Source organism: Neopsephotus bourkii, unplaced genomic scaffold, assembly GCF_033783945.1.
Source record: "Neopsephotus bourkii isolate Nb327-2 ecotype Australia unplaced genomic scaffold, CSIRO-AGI_Nbou_v1 NB_1792, whole genome shotgun sequence".
NCBI lineage: Eukaryota > Metazoa > Chordata > Aves > Psittaciformes > Psittacidae > Neopsephotus > Neopsephotus bourkii.
The window spans coordinates 11777337-11804384 of NW_026902266.1; the positions used below are offsets into that span (position 1 = coordinate 11777337).

General features: G+C 35.1%; 1 protein-coding gene across 1 annotated transcript in view; it reads right to left on the bottom strand.

Annotated features, from left to right (window-relative positions):
- Positions 1 to 27048, bottom strand: part of SBF2 (SET binding factor 2) — a 260129-nt gene that overhangs the window by 24850 nt on the left and 208231 nt on the right. The window contains exons 23-32 of the mRNA XM_061380465.1: positions 26500 to 26627; positions 24130 to 24305; positions 23086 to 23231; positions 19059 to 19257; positions 16927 to 17123; positions 11753 to 11890; positions 10580 to 10675; positions 7485 to 7556; positions 4416 to 4600; positions 1532 to 1708 (exon numbers count right to left, since the gene is read on the bottom strand). Coding sequence (XP_061236449.1) covers positions 1532 to 1708; positions 4416 to 4600; positions 7485 to 7556; positions 10580 to 10675; positions 11753 to 11890; positions 16927 to 17123; positions 19059 to 19257; positions 23086 to 23231; positions 24130 to 24305; positions 26500 to 26627 — 1514 coding nt within the window. The remainder of the gene's footprint in view (positions 1 to 1531; positions 1709 to 4415; positions 4601 to 7484; positions 7557 to 10579; positions 10676 to 11752; positions 11891 to 16926; positions 17124 to 19058; positions 19258 to 23085; positions 23232 to 24129; positions 24306 to 26499; positions 26628 to 27048) is intronic.

Sequence of the window (27048 nt, forward strand, 5' to 3'; positions counted from 1 at the left end):
AGTAGCACCTACCCTGGTCAAGGACTTTTCAGTCTCTCATCCTCTGCTAGTGAGGAAAGGCACAAGAAGTCAGAAGGAAGCAGAGACAGGACACCTGACCCAAACAAGCCAAAGGGGTATTCCATAGCACAGCATGTCATGCCCAATATATAAAATGGGGGGAGTTACTCAGAAGGGACTGATCACTGCTCCGATCAGGCTGGGTATCGGTTGATGGGTGGTGAGCAATTGTATTGTTCATCACTGCTGTTTATTGTTTCCCTTTCCCCATTTGGCTTTTATATTCTCTCCCCTTTCTATTTTCCTTGTCATTATCACTATTAGTATCATGATATTGTATTTTAGGTATTAAACTTTTATCTCAACCCGTGGGTTTTACATTTCTTTGATTCTCCTCCCCATCCACTCGGGAGGGGGGAAGAGGTGGGTGAGCAAGTGACTGTGTGGTATTGAGTTACCACATGGGTTTAAATGGTGACATAGGGACATGTTTATTTCATCAAAGGGATATTCATTTACCTACATTTATCAGCTTGTTCAACTACTCTGTGATTGAGAATGTTCACATGATAATGGAGTCAAGTTTTCATGCTCTTCCCACTTCTCCCCTTCCTGAAGAATATGGAGGCCAGACACAGCAAGGACCAACTCCTGTGCTCTCTATGGAGTGATCACACCTCAAGGGAAGAAATTAAGCCAGTCTTTGCACTGTGTAGCACATTCAATCAGGAGTACCTTTTTTAATGCATAATTACTGAAATGATAGTGTTATATGCTATTTCCTCCTTAAGTAAGCAGCACAGGAGTCTATTCTGTTTAATTGCATTTAAGAAGAATATTCCAAACATAGCATAAAACTGCTTAGAACATTAACTATAATTGAAACAGTTTTAGATATGCAAAGAGCTGACTGTCCCTGCATCCTGCAGTTACTTCCATCCCTGTTTTTGTTTGGTTAATCTTTGTGTAAGGGAATATGGGACAGGGATGTAAAGGAACAGATACAGAGAAAACAGATTAACACACAAAGAATCCCCTCTCTCCTGCAAACACTTTGCCACACCCCAACAACAGAGAACAGATGCTAGTTTATTTGCTAAGTACCTGTGCATATGGAAAATCAGAATGAGAACCCTTAAGAAGAGCAGTATGTCAGTTTTAAAATCAAAAGGTTCATTTATTGTTCTATACATTTTTTAAATTTTTAAAATATATAAGAAAAAGCAGTGAAAACCAAGACCATAAATTTATATAGACAGGAAAAACGGTCACCTCTACTTATATATGTGTTCCATGCTATAAGCCGTAAATTATGCCATAAAAAATGCCTCCCACATTTGTACATGTTATGATTGCATTAAAATAATAATGCTTGTGGAACGACAGAATTGATAATATGCAAAATAATTACAATGAACAAAGAAGAACAGCTGGTTAGAGCACAACAGTTCTCTGTCAGGAGAGCCTGAAATTTATTTTGTGTAAGCAGAACCGCATAGAGATTGTTAGAAGTATCTGTCATATAAATTACCTGTGGGAACCACTCTGACTCCCCAAGTGCTTTAAGGAATGTTGCCTCAGAATCTGTAGGAATAGTGCTGGGAACACAAGCTCTCATCAGCTTTTTAAAGCTTGACTTTGTCTGTCGGATGTCACTGAATTCAACAGGAACAAATTCACAATTCAAAGCAAAATCAAGTTTGAATCCCTGTATGAAAAGGACATCAGCAGATGCAGTTTAAAAGGGACGCATATTTTTCACTGACAATCCCACTAAATCTCAACATCTTGCATGCTTTATTGCTAAATATTTCAATTCCTAATTAAAAAACTGTTTAGTTAAACACCTTCCCAGGATAATAAAAAACCTTACACCACTTGTAAAATATACAATAATAAAGTACTACTCATAACAGCAAAATGTACTGCATGACAGTCACATTTAAAATAATAATACATAATAGTAAAACCCCAAAGTGATAAATCTATTGAGTTCTTTATGCACAACATAATGTGCTTACTTCATGATTTTTAAAGTAAATTAACAATAAATAAATAAAAATTAAAATAACTGCATGAATGACAAAGTAGCAGTGTAGGACATATCCTAGTATGCAATACTGCAGAAAAACAAGTAACTCCCAAATCTAAAGAGAACCCCCAAAACGGTAAACTAGCTGACTCATCTAAGTGCTCACTCCACACTGAGACAGTGTGTCTGAAGTACCTAGTTCAACAGAGTAACAGTCATATTATATCAAGGAATACCTGATATAATTTCCAAGAAGTATGTGAGGTTTTCCTAGCAGAATTTCTTCCTATTTTGTTTTACTTACTGCATTAACAAAATGGGAAATAAGAGGAGGACTGAATTAAAAGATCAAGTTAGCTAACTCAAAAAAAAAAACAACCAAAATCCTCTCAAACAACAATGAAAAGGAAAACTACATTATTAGGCAAAACAATTCTCATATAAGAAGTATCACTGAAGATCTTTACAGCCAACATTTTAATTTTTCTTCAGAAATTCTTCTTTCATGGAATTAAACTCGGCTTGCAAATAATCTTCATTAAGCTGCTTCATAGGATGCCAAGCAAAAATGGAGGAAAGTGAAAGCCCAGATCTAGTCCTTTTTATACTCCGAGATGGCTCAAAAATAAATTCAATAGCTCAACGACTGAATTTGTAATAACATAAGATAAGAGCAACTGAGAAAAGTAGCACATTTTCCTCAAAAAGGTAATTCTGTTTTTATTATCAATTTGTATGAAATGCTATTTGGCAGAATAAAACAGGTCCTTATATGAATCAAGATCAGTAATGGATGCTCTGCCAAGCCCTTTATAAAGCCATCAAATTCAAGTTAGTAGAATGCTAACAAAGCTAGGAAAATACTTGATAATAAAAACCCAACACAATTTCTTTATCCAAAACCAAAAGCTGAACTGATCTTATAGACTAGACACTAATCAATGAGAGGAAGTTTGAAAAAATCAAAAGTTAAATACAGAAAGTTAAAAGAGAAACAATATTCGAAAGAATTTTGATTCATCATTTTGATACAGATGTTTCTTCTGTCTCCTGATAAAATTTCTGAAAGAACTGAACACTGATGTGTTTTCCTACAACCAATAATTGCTTTTGGAAGCATATATATTTCAAAAAATAAGAAATTTTATCTATGTTCACATTTCAAATAAGAAAGTAGAAAACAACTGATTTTTCAATCTTCAAATGCAGAGGTTTAAAAAAAATAATCTGCAAACACTTTCTGGAAACAAAGCAAAACTACCAAGAATTAATGTAGAGGATACTTGTTTCTTATACAACTGCATCTGAAATACTATAATCTATCCAAAAAGGTGTCCAAACCTGTAGACATCATGGTCCTTTTCATGTAATCAAATCAGGACAGACAGAATTCTGGGTTGTCCTTATTCACATCAATTTGGTTTCATGTGAATTTAATTACTGCTCACACTAACAAAGGTTTTCTTCTCTGGTAATTGCTTTCCTGACTAACAACATTCCATTTGCTTTGTAACATATTTCAACACATCAGGTAAAATAAAATTGCCCTTAAAATTTCCAAATAAGTCTGTTTCATGTTTCCCAATGTAGAAATCACTGAGATGGCAACTCAGCTGAACATCAGATGAGCAGTCAGCAGAACCAGAGTACAGTAGTATGCCTTTAGGTGTAATTAAGCATGGCTCTGAAAGTAAGAACTTACAGATACACAACTCCAGCACTTCCCTTGCAATAGCTCTGAACAGTCCCTGAAATGGGCAGCAAGCTCCACTGCTGCTACACTAGAGTCACTCTTGACATTCCCGTCATTAATCTTTATACCAGAAGCTAAACTCTGCTGCCCTTGTTCCCTGCAAAGTCAATGCAGGTAGACAGTTAAAAGAGTGAAGCGATGGTGACTTCTGAATATGAAGGCTTTGCTGGAACCTCTGTAGCCTAGCAATGTATTTTCTTCCTATCCATGTCCTTCCCAAGTTGAATACTCTTACCTTGTACAAAAGCTACTCCATTCCTCTAATATTCTGTTATCCATCTTTGTTTCTCTTAGATCTACTACACATCAGCATAAAAGTGACAAATAGGGCTCTACTCACAAAACTTGTGAGTTTGTGCCTGATTTTAAAGATAATTTAGTATATTTTAATTTATGTTAACTTTGTGGTATTCTATGATTGCAGAGCTCATTTTTCAACCCCACTGAGTTATACAGCGTTGATTCTTATTCTGCATGCAGGAATAATCCTCAAAAGAGTGTACAACTTTAAGAATTACCCATCTGCCTTACCTAGAATATTATTTACAGTTTTTCAAAAATATGAGGGTTTTTAAGCTCAAGCAAAATAAAAACTATGTTAACATTAAAAAAAGAAACAACTGCCATTACCCGTAACTGAGATTTTTCTCCAAATATATAGAGGGCTGCTTGCCGCCTCAAAAGCTGACTTTGCAGAAAAGTGCTGCTGCTGTAGGAAGTGGTGTTATCCTTCCCTGCAAGTCTTGCACCAACATCAATGAATGGGGTCTGAGTGTTGATAAATCGATTGCTTGAACGAAGACTTGCCCATACACCTTCACAAAGATGAAAAACAATTTAAAACCTCTTTGCGTGACGCACTGGAGATCTTAATTACTAAGGCACATGCTAAAACATAATTTGGAAAGTAGAGAGCTTAAATATGTCATTTACATCCCCCACAGGACATAACTAACAGCACACACTGGAAAGGAGTATTTTCATAACAAAAATTGTCAAAAGCATCCTACTGAATTGTGATATGACCTAAGAAACTAATCAAACACTGCAAAGCTCTTTCTATTGCAGAGACAATGGGTGCAATCATGTTCAAGGCCAGGTTGGACAGAGCCTCGGGTGACACAGTTTAGTGTGTGGTGTCCCTGCCCATGGCAGGGGCGTTGGAGCTATATGATCTTAAGGTCCTTTCCAACCCTAACTATTCTATGATTCTATATCACTAATATAAAGATAAAATGAATCACAACTTGCAAGTAGAATCATAGAATAGAATCATAGAATAGTTAGGGTTGGAAAGGACCTTAAGATCATCAAGTTCCAACCCCCCTGCCATGGGCAGGGACACCTCGCTCTAAACCATATCACCCAAGGCCTCGTCCAGCCTGGCCTTGAACACTGCCAGGGATGGAGCATTCACAACCTTCCTGGGCAACCTATTCAGAAGAAAATCACGATAATTAGCATCCATTTAAGTGTATGGAAATTAAATTGCTAGTGCTGTTTGTTTAAGAACTAGGGACAAAAATTGGACATATTTCCTCATTTAAGGCATTTTTTTTTTGAAATCTAACCCGTAACAGTATTATATAATTACTTTCTTCAAAACCAGAAACAGTATCACTTTAAAATTTCCTGTTACCTAGAATCCTTGTGTTTGTTTTGCCCTAGACAATGTAAAACTATCGACCATATCATATGATAATGAAAACCTATAAAAGGATGATCAATATTAAATTTCAGGGTGAAGTATTTCATATTTACTCTTGAAATGCCATGATTAAAATGCCATGAATCATGCCATGAATTTTGGTTTGTAATTGTCCATTTCTAATGGACAATTACAAATGGAAACTAAGTTCTTTTTTTAATCATGTGTTTCATGACTGTATTCTAGCAGATGTAACTATGGTACAGTTGTGCAAGTACAGATGCCTAGTAGACCACAGTCTTACAATTTAATCTGGCAGTAAGAACACCATTACTCTGGCAGCAGGGCATGGTACAGAAATCCCAAAGCCTGCACCACCACAAACTTGAAACAGTGCACTGTGACGTGGAACCACAGACCTGCCTCTGAAAGCAGAACGGCAATATTCGGATGGCATCGTACCAATCTAATTACCTCTGCCTCTTGCCAGCATTTTTTGTTTGCATATTGTGCCTTCCTGATGCAGCTACTGTCATTTTCAGAAGAGGACATTCCTATAGCACACAGATATGTGTGCTACAGGCTCAGATCACGCCTAAGAAAGTTTACTGATATTCAACATAAGATAAAGTAGTGATAAATCACGTAGCCAAGGCCTGTTTAGCATTAGCGGAAGAAAAGATGATTATTTTTCTGTTTCTTGTGTCTTAGTAACAAGGATTTTGTGAGACTGTTTTTGTGGGTCCTAGTGAGGTATGTGAAAGGTTCTTGATTTTCAGAATATAAATAGCACTACTTGAAAATCAAATCCTTTAAGTATACTAAACTTGGCATTCAAATGGCAGTGTGAAATTCTTTAACCCATTATGCAGTAAATCAGATTATCAGAAGAGACTCTTGTCCACAAATCTGTGAAACAAGATATCCAAAAGAGACACCAGAGATACCTTGTAGCCATAGAAATCTAGACACTACAGTACCAAAAAGCCCCCTCCAGCTCCTTCAGGAAAACCCAGTAATATGCATAGTCAACATTTCTTTCACAGAAGGAAAAAAGATGCATGTAACAGTAAAATCCCACTGAGATATCTCAACCAGCAAAATAATTTTATTCTGTTTTTTAGAAGCAAGATTATGTTTCTATTAAAGAATAATACTGTACAGTAATTTTCAGCAGGGCCTTGTCTGTACAATTTAGCTTGTCTGCCTCTCTGGCTGCTAGACTTAGATGTGAGCAAAGAAATATGAGTAATTGAGCATGACTGGCTAGGAACTTATGATTTCCTAACAGTTCTAAATAACTTCCACTTCAAACACAGCCAGTTTTATACAATACTCCAGAAAGCAGTATATATGTTTAGTATAAAGTTTTGTTCCACATCTCAACTACCACAGATGAAATAATGACTTCAGCAAGCAGAAATCACAGCAAGCATATAATAAGAGGAATAATTGCTTGTTTGTTTGGTATGAAAAAATGTTAGCTTCAACACAGACAACTGTACCCAAAGATGATATTTACAAAAATACAGTGTCACTTTCCAACATTTTATGTATGCAGGCCATCATTAGTGCCTGTAGCACATCAAAAGCAACAAATACATGAAGATGAACATGTTTACCAATGATGCATAACAATGATTAAAAGACATCTTTATCTCTGTTCTAATTTTGCCTACTATCTTATCTTTTGTTAGTGGTATCCAGCTTTCATTATTTGTCATATATATTCTTAGTACATCTTTCTAATTTGGCAGAAATTTACTTTTTCACACACAAAATTTTCTACAGATCATTCCACATTAGGTCACAACAGTTTTAAAAGAATAACCTGGTGAAGCATGTGACTATATCATTGTCACTGCATCATACATTCAATGGCCAAAACCCCCCAAAACTAAACCAAACCACAACACTGAACTAAAGCCCCAAAATCTTGTTAATGCCAAATCAAGGCCTTCCATCAGTACCACTTCAGCATGTAGTAAGATAAGGTAGTAGTTATGGAGATGGTAGAAAAGAATGTGCTTTCAGGACACAGAATACAGTACCTTGATAGACTCTTCCCTTAGTTGCTGATTTGGAATTTGAATGAGTGAAACATTTATCTCTGTACCCAAGCACTGGTAGATAACAGTTAAGACAGAAGAAGGAGGAATGGAATGCACATTGGAGCGAGACACATTGCAGGAGAAAAGAAAAGGGTTACTTATTAATTTCCAAAGATCTAGCATATATTGAATTTCTTTATAGTACATGATTTATCAGACAGCAGAAATCTTAGTCATCACAAAACAAAACATCAATCAAGCCAGAAAACCAATATAAAATGGGAAGGAAGTACCCATTTATCAAAAAGGAGTAATTTTCATTGTCATTGCAATAGTTTCAAACATGTAGCACAGCCGTCATGTGGTTTTCCATAATTATAATACCAAAGGAAACGTAATGATTAAATCATTCTGCTGAATACTTCATTGAAAGCTTCTGTCCAGCTGAAAGTCAGTGTAATTAAAAATCTCAACCTCAGTGCTTTTTTAAAAAAATGGTTTAGTCTATTTTAGGTACATAATTGGATAAGCCTCAAGATCAAATCAGAGTGCAAGCTCTTCAGTTTTAGACACCTACAAACATTTTTAAGAACTGTGTAAAAGGGTATGGTTTAGAAAACATGTAGTATTCTATCACACAAAGATCCAAAATTCTCATTTTCAGTGGGAACCTTGTATACTTATCAGAGGCTGTATTTTTGGCTCAAAAGCCACATCAACACAAGCGACTTCTTTTATCATAAATATTCTATTAAAACATACTCAAACTGTTAATGCTTGCTGCTTTTAAAATAAACATCTGACTGAGTCTGTCATTCATTAATTGTAAATATCCTAGTATTTTTCCAACAGCAGCAAACCATACTGAAAAAACATTTTATTCTATTAAATTCCACAGAATTGCCAGGTAAGAACTGCTGTTCCACAGAACCACACTATAAATAATGTAAGAAGAAAAGGGATGTATTGAGGGAACTTACAATTCCTATGAAAGATATCAACCAAAGTGTTGCCAAAAAAAAAAGTCCAAGAATGAAAATATATTATGAAACGTAAGTATTTGGCCAAATATTTCAGATCAGAAACAGCTTAACTGGGCTTTAGGCAAATACTTTGTTAACATTGTTCCAGATAAAGTTAAAAAACATACCTGACATGGACACAAAAATTTAGGACAATTGATGAGTATTCAGAACAATGATGATTCTTAAAAATGAGAAATACTATTCAAGCACTGGCTCTAATCCTCTAACTTAAATTTAAAAAGATGTGTATTAAAAACACATTCTCTGGCACAAAACATAGAAAGTGTAATTTTCAATTACTGTATCATAGCTGAACCTGACTTTTGAGCGCTGGTATGTACGACAACAGAAACATGGAAAGAAAGGAGGATTAAGAATCAAAACCAAAAAATACTGTGTGCTCTGTGAAGTACAGTGCATAATCCATAGCCACTTGCCTTGATAAAGTAGAAGCTAGCTAACCCCCTTGTCTTTTTTTCTTTTTGAATTCTTCTTGGGATTATGAAGGGGAGAGATACCACCATTTTTAGACTGCCTGTATAAGTCTGGCTCTTCAGCTGACCAAAACTCTGTATTTTGGTCGTACATACAGTCTCAACACTACTTCACATGTGAAATGTAACTAGCTTGAAAAAGTAGTAAAGAAATGTGAAATAATAAATCAGGTGAATCAATTTATTTGAGAACAGCAGTTTTAGAGATTCTATATACTTATGTATTTTAGAGTTTCTTCTAGAACCGTTAGCCAATCTAAAAAACTAGTTTTTACTTCTCTACAGGGATACTCCTTTTCCCTCTTCTGTCTTACCCTGTCAACTTCTCACCTTCACTAGTACTTGTCAAACATTCTTATGTTCCAGCAAAGCCCTCATTTATCCTGCTGAACTGTGAACAGACTGCAGATACTGGGCTGTAATTACACCTTTCAGATACGTAGAGCAGGTGTGGCATAAACCCAGCAAGACACAAGATAACTTCTCTGCCTTCTTCCTGATTACTGCTGAAATTAAGCCAAGAGACGTGACTTCAATGTCCAACACAACGCATCTATAATACTGTCTCGATACTAATATTTTTTCTTCATTCTTCATATTGATACTAATACATTTTTCTTCACTGAGTAGCTACAAACTCATCCTGTGACACCACAAACTCTAATCCCAGAAATCTGCAACCGTTATTTCAGTAATCCCTTTGTCTTCAAAAGACAACTTCCATACAGCAAGCTTTCCCATACTTATGAGGAGCACCTTTACTGGCCTCAGCACCACTTTGCCATTGGCACTTTTGTCCCAGCACAAAGGGATGGAATACAACAAAACATCTGCTGTCAGCTACCCAGCATTTTCACTATTCCAGTACAAAGTCAGCTGGGCACAGTCACCAATTTATGTAACAATTTCTATCCTAACAAACATATATTTAAGGAATTTGATGCGCTAATTTACGCATACATTGCACATCAAAAATCCTGACAACTTCATCAGACTACAAAAGTAGTTGGAATCCATTTCACAGAATGAAAGCTTCTTCTAGAAATGACACTGATGAGCCCCTGTACCTAAGAATGACTATCTCCCAGTTACTATGCCTGGCCACATAACTCCCCCACCCTTACCTAGACTAATATTATTCAATAGATTATTTAAAACTTTATGAACCATCAGGTAACCTTTAGCAAAATGCCAGTATGATCTTTAATTGGAGATTCTAAAGTGCATTCAGTTGTAATATACAACCTGCCTTTTCAGGACATACATTTTAGACAAATTACAAATACTGATGAATCACGAAGTATTTAGAAACTTGTCATAATCGAGTGCTTAGTTTTCCACTGATTTCCAACACACTTTCTTTTGTTTACAAACAAGCTTTACTTCAATGGTAAGTAAAGGACTTAAACAAAAATCAGATACTTAAATAATGTTAAGGACTGAAGCTAATCTGTAATTTGTATTTTGTTGTTTTATGGAGTAATGAATTGGTAAGCAGTGTAATTATTTTTATTTCATTAACATTTTGTTACCATTTATTACTTTAAATAACAGACTTTGAGCTAGTCTTACTAACCTCCTTGAGCAAAGCTATTGGATAGATTTACATCCAAATGTCCTGGCACTACCTGCTTAAACACAGTAGACATTCTTGAAGCCCTCCTTTCAGTGCCTAAAGTCAGCCAGGAAAAAGAACAAAAGATTAAAAAACTACAGTGTTACTCAGACTAATACTTAACATAACTAATAAAAAGCCCTTTTAACACAATACAGCTAATTCTTGCTAGTTTTGTACTTCAGATTGATTTTTTTTAAGACGTGTACACTGGCAACAGTATGGCGATGTTAGATACAGCTAAGCAATCAACATATTTTACAGTAAGTAAAGCAAAGCATACACACTTCAGGAATGGTGTTATTTTACAAGAAAAAACACTGGCTACATTAGGCCAATTTCAACCAAAGGAATGAGACAAGACAGACACAATTTCAAGTGACATACTCCTCTTTCTAAGACACTGGGGTTACCTTCACATAAACCTTACCAAGTTTCATCACAGAATAACTGAAAGAGATTCATTTCCCCATGGTTCCACATATGCGTAACTTGAGTATTACTGAAATATTTTACTGCAAGTAAAGCTATACTTAAAAATGACCTTATATGCCCATTACGACCAAGCAACACACATGAAAATGCCTATATATTGCTGCTGTTGCTGCTGCAAGTAAATACTGTATCTGTTCATGTACAATTTGAGCTTGTAAACTCGTATTTTCCATTACATGAAACAGAGTAGTATTTTGCATTCTCTTAATTTCAGCAGTCTCTTATTCAATATACAGTTTTCAATACACTTTATTTGTTATGAAAGTATTTAAACTGCGTATTTGTTTTTACTCTATTATATAATGTAAATGTTGCATTTGAAAAAAAAACAAACAACCCCAGAAAGTTTTGGCATCTTGATATTCTGGGGAACTTTATTTGTTCCAGAATTGTAATAAATTATTAATGCCTCACGACTGGCCACCACACTCAAGTGATTTCTTCAAAGACTATGATCCACAGGTGGTTGTTTACTGTCAGATTAGGAATACCAAAATGTATTTTGGGAAAGATTATAAATGTGTAAGTGTAACTGCAAAGAAACAACAGATCTCATATAGGTCATTGAATTAATACCAAATCAGAGAAAACTCACTTTCAAACTTAATCACTGAAAAGCACTATGTAAACCAATTTTACCTGGAGACAGAGCAATTGTTGGTCTAGCAGTAAGAGTGTTACTGCCATTCATTTTGCAGTGGATGGATATCACATTCAGTAAGGCTTGTAGGTATTTCTCCTGTTCTATACTGCTTGAAGATTCTAAAGAAGTAGGAGCTACAGTCACAAGAACAATGGAATACATTAAAATACAAATAAATTTACAAATACATAGAATAGCACAATAAAAAGCTTATGTAAAGTAGAATATTGAAAATGTCATGGTTTGCCTATCAAAGGTTTAAAAAGCCATTCCTTTGATGAAAAAGAATGGTCAAATGTTCATCACCTGGCTGGAGAGCAGCACCCAGCAATGTTCTCTTGCGTTCCACACCACAAAGCTAAACTCCTGAAAGAGTTTATTACCTCATAGTCACTCCTAAAACATTCATCCTTAGCCAGTGATGAATACAACAGAATGGAAATGGCAGTTTTTCCCTTCACTCTCAGAACGAAAAGTAGCATGTCTAAGTTCGTGCTACTTTTCAGCGAATTTCACCCAAGAAAAATGTGTAGAGAACAGTTAAAATTGTTTCTGTAACAAAAGCAAGTTAAAACCATAATTGACTGGCTCTTTTCATTCCAGTAAAGCAAGATTACTTACCTATAATTGGAGATTCCTTGAGATATATTGCCCATTCACTGAAAGTATACATACCTCAAAAGACAACAGTGTTCACGCACTCTGCTGCAATAACAGACACAACCTACATGTCCTTCAGGTAACCTGCTCCCAGAATCCGACCTTTTTAATAGAATGAAGAGGAAAGAGGATGGACACTGCATGCACACCTGGATAACACATGTTAAGGGATCTCCGATTGTGAAAAGTAGTGTTCCTGTTCCCTGGAAAGAAGTCCACCTGCTCTTTCACGAGTAGGGAACTTAAGGAAGTGTCTTCCTACATGCTTAGTTAATTTACAGCAGGGGTGTGTGTGGGTGGGAGAGGTGAGGTATCTGCCCTGTTGTATCACAATTTCTTCTCTGAAAACCGCTGAGTAAACCTTTAAATGCTTGCCGTTTCAGATGACTACTTGACAGATCTCAGAAAAAGAGTTAATTTTTCAGTTGTTACTGACGTTGCTTAAGTTGCTGGAGACATGGAGAAGGATCATTTCAAAAAGAGAAAAGCAGCTGCAAAAGACTGGATGAAAGCAAAGCCAGACAGGAAACAGTTTAAAAACAGAGGGCAGGGAAAATAAAAAGGCAAGATGAGAAAGTAGGATGCCCTGAGAAAATACTGAAGTTAAACAGACAGTGCACTAAAGACAATCTTCAGACTTTAAGAAGAATTCAATAACAAAACACAGAATCAAGGAAAAAACCCTCAAAAATAATGAAAAAAAAAAAGTCTTAATTAGAAGAACTCCACCCATTTGTGTCCAGGTAAGGGACCTAAAGGAAGCGAAGGAAATGAAGGTCAGGTCCTGCACCATACTAGGATGAGAAAAAAGTGTCCAATCACAGAGAGTTAGAATTTTGTTTCAAATGCCAAACAAAAATTTTTGAATTCCATTTTATTGTAGCCACATCTGGACTCACTTTAGGACAAAAATGTCAGCTGCTTAAACCAGGATTTGGTATCTTAACCTCAAGAGCCAAGATTTGGACTAAGAGATAGAGAGTCAAAGCGTTTGAGCATATTTTGACAACCCACTGTGATAACTTATAAGTAGCTTTCTTCAGTGACGATCCAATCAGATTCTATGCTGGAGACTAATAGAGTAACCTAATTAGCTGGAGGTGGCAAAAGAAATTTCAAGACAGCTCTGTTAAAATCGGTATCTAATGACCCTTTTAAAATTAGTGTCTGAATTGGAATCACAATTACAGAATGATTAGAAAATGTGCATGCAGGAAACATCACGCTGTTTCTGTCTGACATAGTGGAACAAGCCTGAAGAAAAACATTATTTTCTTTTCAACTATTAAGCAGGGTTTACACATCCTGAAATCAGGCCTACATGATTTCTGGGTCCCCAAGTCCTTGAAGCAATGCCACAAAAAACTCAATTTAGGTCTTAACAATTTAGTTAAAAGAAAGGAAATGAAATGTATAAATGAAAGGATAACATCCTTACTTATAAAATTTTATTTTATGAAGAGTATTGTGTGTGTTTCAGGAAAGATACTGGGGAGATGAACAGCTTGACTTAGACAAAAATCTCTTACTGAACTGAGCAGATACCTGAATTAAAGATTGAAGAAAATTTTGCCCTTCACCTTTAATCACCAATCATCCCTTCCCACGGTGCTTAACAGCAGTATAAAGGAATGAATTGGTGACCAAAGCATTAACCCCTTACCTGCACAGCTGAACATGGATTTCTACAGAATAACTGACCTTTTAAGTGCTGTATCATGCATGAAGGCCATCACAACAGCATGGATTTGAGCAAAAGAGATGGAAATCCCAGTAATATGATAAATCCAAGGAAAGAAATGCATTGTTTAGCAATGCAGTAAGATTGCCTCAGCTGCTAATATGTTCTCTATATGCCTGAGAGAATCCATCTTTACCTTACGATGGGTCCTAATATAATAAATAATCTAGCTTGTATCAAAATAACTGTCCTCTTGGACTGTGTTACTATATACAAGAAACATAACTGGTATTCCTAGATGGCATTTAACCAGTTCTTAGTAATTCAGGTGTAGAATGTCATACTTATAACTAAAATGCTCTGCTAAAAAACAGAAAGGCTGAAGTGAAATTCAGAAACCAACTTTCATGTTTCAAAAGAAATTCTGAAAAGACCTGTATAGTCTACACCTTCATATTTAAACACCTGTTAATAATCCTTTATGGACAGACTTTAGAAGACTGCGATTCCACTGCACATGCAGTTTGGTTCCATACAGCAATGCAGTACTGTGCATAATTTCTCTAAGAAACTAAGTTTTGTGTTTCTGATGTGACATACTGTTCCCAACTATACTTTGAAAACTTGCTTAACACACAATGTAACAAGAAATTACAACTATTTTATAAAGTTCCAGCAGGTCCTCTTTGTTTCTGTATAATAAAAATCTTCTCCTACGAAACCTCTGTTCAGGAAGGTATGCATCTGTCGACATTAATTTAATTTACAATTATCTTCTTCCTCTTAGTTTGCATCACAATGGGTTTTTCAATGCAGACTATTCATCACTGTACACAACTCCTACTGAGTCAAACACATGCACCTGTGTATAACTATTCATAAAGTTTTGTTTCACCAAGCTTCAACTTCATTCTGAATTAAATATCCTATAAATATTTTCATTTTCTGTGCAGTACCTTCCTGGCAACAGTCTCCATTTCACATTTTAAAAGAAATATTAACTCCAGAAGCTAGCACCTGACCAACAGTTATTGTTAATCAGATTATCTACTGCTTAAAATACTGCTGGAAGGATGCAACAACAATATAAAAGACTATATAAAATTAAAAATAGAAACCACCTACAAAAGCAATGAGATTACACAAAGGAAACACAATTTAACAGGTCAGGCTTTGAAGATCTTGTTTTGGAAGGCTCGTATACTCCCATGCACGTAGAAATAATAGCTACAACAGAAAACATGGAAGTGTTTGTCTCGCTATAATTTGTAGACTACTCCTGCAGAATTTTTTCGCTTTGTTCTATTTATACTAGGTTTAAGATGCCTGGCCAGTATTTAAGCTAAAACAGTCAGTATTAAATCAGTTTATAAGACTAACATTTCAATTACCATCCTTAGGATTCACACCATAAACCTGTGGACCAACTGGTGTAGCCCATAGCTTTGGCAGCTGCTGTGTTAACTACTGGTAGTACTCTGATGATCCATTTTATAAATCTTTCAACAAAAACGAATTATATAAAAATTATCTTGCTCCTCACTCCAGCTAAAAAACACCCCACAAAACACAGAGACACACTGATACAATGCTAAAGCAGGGAATATTCATCTGATGATTACTGAGTCACAAATCAGTTTTAATAGCAAGCCCAGACACTGTCTGATGTAAAAAATGTTCTTCTAGGATCTCTAAAATGGTGAGATTTTTAAAGGTGCATTTCATATACACAAAACCTCATGTAGGTAAGCATTATGCCTGACATAAACTGTTCTTTACAAGTAGGAAAATTGTGGTTTTTATAAAGATACTCAGTGAAGGAAAAACCAAAGAGAATTCAATAATCTTCAAACTACTTTCATGTGACTTGCACTCATTTGTACAGTATGCTTGTTGCAGGTTTTGAAAAATTCAACAGAACAAAATCCTCATTAGAGTAATACCTTTTAATTGTGTTTCAGTCATTATTGGGGTGAAATACAAAAATAAACGGGACTGATGAATTCCTTTGCCACCTTAATGAGTTCCTGTTACTCCAATTTTACCTCACATTCTCTTTTTCTCAAAAAAGAAAAATTACAGCCTAATTTTAGAATAATTTCTAAACAACTATCACTGTGATTAAAGAGAAGACTCGCTTTTTTTTCAGTGATATGCCAAATTCACTCTTGGCATGAAATTAACTCTGAAGAAACTATCAGCATATGGTAAATCCAGGTAGTCATAGTAAGTATCTTAAACACTGCCTGTGACTGATGAAAGTCAACTAATGTTCTTTCCAAAATTCATGTTGCCCTAAGAGTATATTCTCCTGAAAAAAATATTTTGACAAATCTTGTGCTGGTCAAATCTTGATCACGCAAAAGAAGAGATTTACTTAATGCAAAGACCCCAACTATCTTTCAGGTCTATGCTTTATAAAAGGAAGATAAACTAGTATTACAATTAAAAACTTGAGAAAAAACAGTGGATAATAGTTTCTCTAGTATTTTGTATAACCCTCTATTAAAAGGAACAACATACACTCATTATATTAACCAGTGCAAAGGAAAACATTAGTTTAAGGGAAACAGAGTATGTGTGCATTATGTTTGGCAGAAGGCATTCAGTACATACATAATCTCATTAAATTTTTCTTTGACATTTTTAAACCACTTTCATACCATTCAGGATCTGCTTCTTGGCATAGTAATTAAACTGAACTAATATAATATCAGAAAACCAGTCATATCCTGAGACTTGATTCAACTATATCACTGACTTCCACTAGAAAAGTAACTATTTCTACCTAAAATTACTTATGCAGAAAGCGTAACTGCATCAACTCACCTGTAGTGTGTGTGTTTTGGGACTTGAAGAGGCCAACAACACCTTTTCCATGAAAGCCCCCAGATCGAAGTAGAAGAGTACTGGTTTTAGTGTTCTTCCAACAAACAACCGGTAGGCGATTTTGCCGGTAACAGCGAGCAACTCTCTGCAGACTGCTGTCTTGAACAGACTGAGGTACTACCAGAAGCCCTGGATAACTTATATTGACAAAATTGTGAAACAAATTGGGGGGGAAAAAAAAATTAAAATCGTTTTCAAAATCTTAAACAATGAAAAAAATATCCAAAAATTACAAGCTGAATATACATCTTGTTAAAAATATACCTCAACTGTTACAATTATTTATTTAGTAAGTCTCATTTTCAGCCCAATCCTAGCAAATACATTGATCTGTAAAGAAAACTGCATTTTAAAAGCAACTTTAATGGGAAAAAAAAAAAGTAAGATTATCACTCCTAGTCTCTCTCCATTTAAGGTTATGTTGTGTTTTATTTGGTTGTACTCTTCTTATGTATCTCTTCTCTGTCACTGTAACTGGCTACACATGGCTAATAAATCCATATTTTTGAGCATGACAGAAAAGTGAATGTTGGGGCATTCAAATAATACAGTAGTTTTGTTCTGACACTTGTATATGAAATATGAGAATTGAAAGAATGCTAGATTGCCTAAAGTATCACAATTAAAACAATATAGTCTGGCTTATTTCAAAATACATTTAAATTTCACAGTCAGATTCCTTGGAACAATAAATTTGAAATTCAGTTTTTGTGTACTTTTTAAAACACTACAATACATTGACAGATTAGGAAATTCACTGATGCAATACCTTTAAAAATAGAACCCCCAGCAAGACGGTAGTTTTGTTCATGTCAGTGGAAGAAGTATTCAAGCACTAAGAAAGATTATTATCTATCCCCTCCATATATATGTAATATGCTGATTACATATGTTGAGAAGAAACTAAGTTAGTGCTTACCAAAGCTTTGTTCCTGTAAAATAAATTCTTTGACTTTTATTGAACTGCCCTCATACAAAATTAAAGTACATACTATTTACAGTCTACTTAAAACACAGTAACCAAACTAATACGGCAGTAGATATGTATCTATATCCTGAGATTTTTAAACCACTCAGAGATTAATTATATTTTTCAAAATATCCTACCAAATATTAAAACCTGGTGGTTTTAGGAATTAGGAAAGAGTTGTCTGCATAATGTTCAAAGAATAACGAAAATGTAGATTTAATGCCTTCATCTGCACAATCACTCAGTGGGGACTGAGCAAAACTGGTTATTAGTCTGTTTTTCTAGATAGGTCAAAAAACAAGACAAGCTCCATTATTTTTCCTGTGTGCCCTTCTTTCATGAATATCTGGTGATTTTATTATCCATAATGAAAGGAATGACAAGCCAAAACTGGCTTTAGAGAATGCAAACGCTCTTCTAATATGATCCATGCAGATAGCCTTTTGTATTAAAAAGAATTTTTGTGGGTAGTGGTCATTAACTACAACAGCATTCACACCAAAAAAGGAGTTAGTAACATTCATGTGTTAAAATACAGCACGTGACTTTCAGCACATGACAATTTTTTAAAGTAGTGTAGATAGCTTCATAAATAAAATTTTAAAATATTTTTTAATGAAGAAAATAGTTATGTATAACAGTTTCTAAGGTCTGCTTTTTCATTTAGGCATAATTATATTTTAATGCAAATAGCCTAATGATTTAGCCAACAGTACAGAAAATCAAGAACCAGAAACTCCTTTAAAAGGCAATTCACAGTATGTAGATTAGGCTCTTCCAAAAGCCCCAGGGGCACTCTCTTTTCATGGGCTATAGAAAGAACCAAGGAAGGAAGACTTGTGTTGTCTGACACAACTTCTGGGGTAGTTCTAAAAGCTCACTTTTGGCTAACACGGCTGGCAGTCTTTCTGAGTCTGATGAATACATACACAGCCACCCAAAAACAAGTATCTGAGTGGAATATAAATAGCTTCAAGGTCGCTGGTTAAACACTCCTACTGTGGACAAAAATTTTCTCACAAATTGCTTTAATGGATACATCATAGGATGTGTTTATTAAGTCATCTTTATTTTCACTACTTCACTGAATTGGTAAACTCACCTCCTGCAAAGTGAATACATCCTGTTCAGTGCAGTTACTCTCAAGTATTCTGGTTTTGAACGGGAAGAGTTACTACTGATGGTCCCTAGTCCCAAACGTTGATAGTCCCTGAAACAGGCTCTTTCTACTAATTGCTCCATTGTTGATTTTTCTGATGCTTTTAGGGTACCACTTGTGTGCATCTCGCTGTCATCTGAAACTGAGGTGAAAAATCTTTAAGAGTTTGCTATTGGGAAAGCCAAAAAAACAATGCTGTTTTCTTCTGAACAAAACACTCGTTTGTTCTACTGCCAGTGACAAATTACAAGAACTAACACATATAAACCACAGTTTATAGAATTATAAGTAATAAAATAATATTTTAGTCAGGAAGCCTGAATATATTATTGCAGCTACCTACTGCACTTGTGACTGGCATGGCTGCCAGCTCTCTTGCTAAAATCCTTGAAAATGTTATCTCATATATTCATCTGAATGGAACCAAAGGCAGATAATCTTTCTTTCAAAAATGTCAACTGCTATACGAGGATATACACAAGCCAGAATAATAAAAATTGTGCACGTAAATTCTTTAGAACTCCAGGTTAAAATGGACCTCACAATTCTTTTAAAATACCTTCAAAAGATACAACAAACATTTTAAGGCTTAGTTCAAATAAAAAAAAATGTTTCTGTGTCATAATTTCACAACAGATGACTGACAGTTTCTTAATGCCTCAGTTTCAATGTCAAAGAGCACCTTTCTTTAGCCGTGAATGTCAGCAGCACTTTCCAAAGCAGAAAAACCTTCAACCATGAGAGAGAAAAAACATGTCACAAGTTCAAACTACACTGAAATTCAAGTCAAGCAAGGTCTTCGTACAATCCCTATCACCTCCCTGTTATTGACACTTCCAACTATTTCCAAATACTTCTGAAAGCAGACTTACTGTTCACAGCATGTATCAATTACTTGCTACCACCTAAAACACTGAAATATGTGCATATGAGAGGAAATACTTCTTCATGAATGAGGCACTAAAAGGTATGTAAGGATTTAAATTTAAAACAATATTTTATAAAAGTGGAAATTAATTAAAAAACATACAATTATGGTACAATTAAAATTTTACTGGCAGTAGACAATGCTAAGAATTTACAGGAGTAGAACCCATAACTTTTTTTTTGGTGTGCATTTTAGCATAAAAGCTAAATGAGTAATTTTACTGGCCCTGCAGCTCATCAAACAACAATGCTCTATCGGACGTAAATAATACAGAGTTTAACACTGTGGATAGCCTCTTTTTTACATGTTTTCTTATTTGTCATGGTAAGAATGAATTTACAAAACATTTACAAGTATAAAGTGTGTCATCAAGAAACAAATTAAACGAGTTTCATAAAGAATTTTATTTTGAGGTATACAGAAACTTGGTATTTAACAGTTTTGAACGGAAAGGTATAACTGATCCAAGTAAGATGAGGGTGCATTTCTTCAAATACTGTTTTCTAAATGCCTTTTTCTCTCACGAAAGCAGGTATGCTGGTGATCAGAATTTGCAAAACCTTTTCCTGTGCATTAAAAACTAGAGATTATAATAGCTCATGACAGTATCCATAATCTGAAGAAGGAGATGAAGACTGTTTTATGTCAAATTTAAAATTTTTTTTTAATTAATTTTGAAAATAAACTGTTCTTGAGATACGACTGTTTGTAAAAGTGAGTTTCTCCCCTTTTATAGAACACATCAGTATGATCACCTATAGGAAACAGAACTTAGTAGTGATAAGATTGTAAACTCTGAAAATAAGATGGGGAGGAACTGGAGAGAAAGTAGGCATTCATTAGTAGCAAATAATAACTAGACTACTGTCCCCAGTTCTGGAAATTACACTGCAAGTTATATGTGAACCTCTTGAAGAGGAGTGAGAAAAGAGCAATGAAGATGTTCAGAAGTCTACCAACACAAATAAACAAAAAACTAAAACCTGCAGATATTTCATATCTAGAGAGAACAGAAAACACAGACAATACAGTCCATAAATACATTAAGCACTGCAATCAGACTGAAGGGAATCATCTCTCCTGTATGTATGTGGTGGCAGAATAAGAAGAGAAGGCTTTAAATTGGGGCAAGGAAATATTTAGCCCTGAATATCAGAAAGTTGCTTTTTTTTCTCCAGCAACAGGGTGGTTAAAGCATTAGTACAAAGTGCCTAGAGTTGTAGAACATTCATCTCTGAAAGCTTTTAAGAAAAACTTAGGTAAACATCTGTGAGGAATAGATTAAGTATGTTGATCTTGCTGTGGGGCACAGAGATGAAGTAGATGATCTCTTGAAGTTCCCTCCAACCCTATCTTTAACATTTTTTTTTCAGACAAGGCGTCACCTGTTGCAGATAGCTTCAATTTCCTTAATTGTTGGTATAGCTGCATAGTTTCCTATACTTCAGTTTTTGAGACTTGCAAACAAAAAGCCATTCACAGCAGTCAGTATAAAAGAAACTGCAGTTATTAAAAAGCAAATTTCCTATGGCTATTTGTACTTTATCTGAAGCAAAGAGTTATCATTGTTATCAGCTGATTACACCTGAGGTGACAGTGCAGCATGGAGAGAAAAGCAAACTGGCAGACTTCGATCCCTTTACATGCTCCCGGTCAAGACATCGGGAAAGTGGTGGGTAGAAAACTTCACCATTCATAGTTTTGTAATTGGAGTAAAACAGTCACTATCGTTAATGGCTATAGAGCACCTGTGCTTATGGAAGAATGTAGCTGGTCTGTACATCTGCAATGCAAAAATTCCTAAAGATTTCTTCATTGTCAAGAGAAGTACCAATACACAGATACGCCTATGCTTGGTGTCTCTGAATGAAAGACACAAAATCGTTTAAAAATCACGCAGGTACAGCCTGCAGAATGGCTTCTGACCCAAAGAATCTGCAACATCAGAACACATACTAACTCAGCACTTAAAGAAGATGCCAAAAATTAAATCAAGAATGTGATTTTTCAGCACTCTAAAGACACCCTGTGTTTTGTAATTGTTTCTTTTTGCCCCTTTTCCACCACTTTTATCTGCAATGAAAGAAGAGAAACAATATTTTTTACCTTTCCTGGAATACCTTTCTTCCATTTTAGAGAGAATAGCGGCAGTGCAGTAAGATGGCCCTGCTTCAGACAACTTTTATCTGCTTATGTATCTGCTAATAAGTCATATAAGCTGCCTTGCTCACTGACCAAATATTCCAAAGGAAAATTTGGCTTTTTTTATGTTTTGAAGAGATTAGTAGTGTTTGATAAACACTTCATTATCTGAAATGCCTTTTTTTTTTTAAAAAAGAAAGAATGGTATGACAAAACAATACCTGTTTCATGTACAGGAGAATCTGGTTCCCTCTAGTGGTTTATTATAAATTAGCACTGGTCCAGATAAGGATATACTGACAGCAGCACATGGTAGGAAAAGAAGTATTTGGAAGAGAGTCAAACTCCATACCATCACACAAACTATACAAAGTGCCCAAATCACTTTCTACCTTCTGCCCCAAAATTCTTTCAACCAGAATTTGGAAAAATTGTATTTCCAGTAGTAATGACTTCTGCTGTTTTTAGAAATCATTTGTCACTTCCACATCCGTATTTGCTCTTCATTGAATCTCACCAATGACTGCTTTCTCACCATAGACTAACTGCAGATGTCATCATGATGTCTAAAGATAAATGGAAGTTACAATATTCTTCTGTACTGTTCCATCTACATTATTATGATGTAAAAAATTATAACGAGACACTATATGCACATATTTTGATAAAAGATAACTATCTAGTATTTTGCTTTACCACTGAATGAAGTCAACTTCCTCTTTTCCTGCATCATTACAAAAGAAAATGGTTACTGAGTGTACATACTTGAAACCTTTATCTTTCCTGTCTAGGAAGACTCTGCAATTTCTTTTTTAATACATTTCTTATGCAACATCTCCAAATGAAAGCATAAGAGGATAGACTTATCAACCAACATAGAAAAAACCGTTTCACTATTACCAGAGATATCATCATCTTCATTCCAGCCTGGGCGATTCCCTCTTTCTTCCACTATTGTGCCTGTCTTCTTCTTTAATAAATGTTGGCGCCCAATTGTCATCTTCCCAGCACGTTTTGCTCCTTTCACAAAGTTTTTTGAGAAGGTACTATAAATTCATAGCAATAAAAATATTTAGAAAGATGAATATGATTCTCCCCAATAGTGTGTAGATTTTTATAATGAACCCACTTGCCCAAATAAAATATATTCCTGTAATTGTTCATTTAATAAGACAAAAATAATAACCAGAAAATTTACTTCCTATATCAAATTTTTAAAATCAATTTTATTACTTCGAGATAAATTTGTATCTATTATGTCTAATGATAATGAATAAGCAGCCACCATCTTTAGGTATTTGTATTTTGCTAGCAACGTGATATATCTAAAAAGTTCACAAAGCAAAGGCAAGAAAGACAGAAATTGCTGTTTTAGGATTCCATTACTAGCTTGGGATTTTACTTTCCTGTGTCAACAATGTAATAATCAACAGAGAATCACGGGAACTACCACTCTAGAACAGACTAATAGTCCATCTAGTCTACTAAAAATGTATGTATCACGAACTTCAAAAGAGCATAAAGCTCATACTCTAGAGCAAAACACACTAGGAAAACTGTGCAGACTGTATTAAGGGTCAAATCAGTTACAAACCACATTAGGTTATTAATTTGTAAAGTCACATACAAGAAATCTACTTTTCATGTTGGCATAGTTTGGGTAACTGAAGATGCTACTGATATGTGTTCCAAAATGTAATGTATTTACACTGCAGCCAGAAATTTGGATAAATAATATGTACTTGTACCAAATGGACATGTATATCATACTAATTTACCTTTTATTCTGGAAATACAAAAAGACTTGGAATAGCAATCAGTCATTTTGACTTTCCTGAAAAGTAACTCAATGATCTGCATTTCTGCAAAGCTTTCAGACTGTTCAATGTATTTGACTGAAACTCAACAAGAACATCAATAGTAAAAGAAGAAGAATGACTATACCGGAATGACGTGTTCTTTTCTTTTTGTTTTGGTAAAATTATCTGTGGTGCTGTTTGCCCAGCTGCAAATGCAAAAGTGCTGAAGATAGACTGAGGATAACGGAACTTCATTAACTGTTTCTTAAATATTTCCACCACTTCAGGACTTACTTCTTCATCAAATGCTACTTTAATTAACTGCGTATTAAAGATATGACATGTTAGAAACGGGGGAAAAAACCCTATAGAATTAGAGAAATTAAAAGATCCTAAAATACATTAGCAAAATTCCCATACTTGCATACATGCAGTACTATGCTCACTGGAAAAATACAGATAGATGTACATATATCTTATTGTTTTTGAGGGATATTACATGTTTTTAATTTTTAATTTAATTTTTACATTTAAGTCCTAAGATTATTTTCACTAAAATTAACACTCAGAATTCTAATATCAAACAAGTATTTTGGTAAATCCAATACTGCTGGCAGTAAGATGCCTACAACAGGTCAAATACTAGTCACATGGGACAGTTTAGCTTGGAAATACTCTGCCAGCTCTGTCCATATACTGGGAACTAAGGTTGTAATGCACTTCAAAGAGTACCATCAAGCCACAATTTCAGCATTCATAAGTCCCAACCATTATACTTCCCCATTACTCAGCCATTCCAATTTTTGCCACACCTTGCAAAGTATAAAAAGCTATTACTAATAACGTAATAGTGAAATCCAATCCTTAAAATGGACTAACCTTGTGCTATTCAATCCTGATCTATCTAACCACTAAAAATGTTTTTTTTTGAAACATTTTTTAGGGAAAAGAATAATAAAAGAATCCCATCTCTTCATCCTCGGCCAAGGGGAGTCAACAAACAAAGAAATATCCTAGAGCTTTATTTCTGAAAGCATACCTATAAACCATTTCAACGTTTTTTTCCCTGATACCTAGAAGGTGCATTTCATCACTGCTTTTTAAATTTCACTTGTTTTTTAAATACTTTCCAAATGACTAATAACTCTGTTGTTCTAGGACCTCCCTGAAAGAAGCTCTGGAATCTGTAGGGGTCACAATGATCTGAAGTTTTAAACAGATTAAATAGCATAACTGCAGCAAACACCTGAAAGTCATAGTTAATAAGCAAAGAGAAGGGGCTATTTCACACTGTATTGAACTCTATCTGTTACAAAGGGAACGGAAAGTAAACTGTTTGCTGATTGTTTTTGTTCTCACAACCTAAAACAAAACTATATTAAACAAAAGCAAAGATGTTTTACCAGAATCCAGCACAGAAAACACTGAGCTGTGCCTGTATTTAGCACATCGTTGAAGTATGCTAACTATTCTGGCAAAAGGATTACTGGAACACTGAAGTCCTCCTGAAGTCCACAACAAGAACTTTTTGTCAGTTGCTTTACTCACTTTTATTCCTTCCTAATCATATGGTTTTGAATAGGGTCATCGAATGTTTTAGGCCGGAAAGGACTTGGGAAGATCATCAACTTCTAACCTCCATGCCACAGGCAGGGATACCTTCCACTAGACCAGGCTGCTCAAAGCTAACCCCACCTGGCCTTGAATGCTTCCAGGGATGGTGCCTCACCACCCTCATACTGAAGAATTTTGTCATAATATCTAATCATGAACAATTAGCTAAATAATGTCCATTATTTAAGGCACTAGTGAAAAGCTTATGATCTATTTTATTATGTTTTCAAATGTTAAAAGAGTTTTTGTTCTCAATGAAAAGACAATTCTGCAGTCACCTAACCCAACAAATATCTCACATCTTAAGTACTGCAGTCTACTTTCAATCCACGAAATAAAATTCTTTGCCTTCAACTTCTCATCTCTTAGGGTCTGACTACCTTCAAGATCACCACCAGAACAAAATATTGCGGAAACACTTCAAGATTCCTAACTCTTAAAAAGTCCACCTCTATCAATCAGCCTGCATAACATGCTTCTGAACACACAGACAGGATCTGTACAGAAGTCAGGATCTGTGCAAGTCACACAGAGGCTCACTGGTTCTGGCAGTATTTATAACTTTTCCATATACATTCCATGTAGCTGAAAGACAGAGAAAGCATGTTTCCACTGGCCTGCCTAGGCCTCTACTTATTAAACATTAAGAGATTTGGACCCAAAATAAGCCTTTACTGGATCCAAAACTGAAAGCTAAGGAAAGGAGTGAAAAGAAATCGAATTTGAAAACTGTAATCCTCTAGGTATCACCTGGGCCAAGAAACACCAGGGTTTCTGAGAGGACTGAATTTTCTGTTGACTTTACATGGCAGAAAACTGAACACAAATATCAGAACAAAGTGCTGCTCTGAAATATTTTAAGGTGTGTTGTCACATAAATTTTTAAAAAGCTTCTTTTTACCTGAAAGGTAGCTGAAGTGATCTGCAGTCCTTCCTGCATACTTTGCTGCAGTTGGTTTTGTATAGTGATCTTCTTCTCCTTCGTAACAGATGCAATAGGAAAGCTCCGGATCACTGTCTGCTCTCCAACTGAGGACCACAATATTGTATTTACACATACTTATTAGATCACAGAATCAGATCTGGTTTGGTCTCATTGTAGTTTGAATAGATAGGAATGAGGGAGTACAAAGCAACACAAAAATGATGGTACCTAATTAATTTCAGGCAAAATACCTGAAAAGGTAAATTCCTAAAGTATTAGTAGTAATCTGAATTTCTGCTTAATCACAGCTGGGATGATTAGAGAAATATTCTCCTTCCTTCTGAGTCTGTACACATGATGGAAATGTACACCTAAAATCTAGGTTGATGGGGGTGAAGAAACAGTTTCAATTTACTCAAATTTCATATTGCATTATACAACTTCTAAACAATGAATGATACACACTGGTATCTTTATGCATGACCATGAACATTCCACAATAAATTAATACTTCTAAAAGACAAT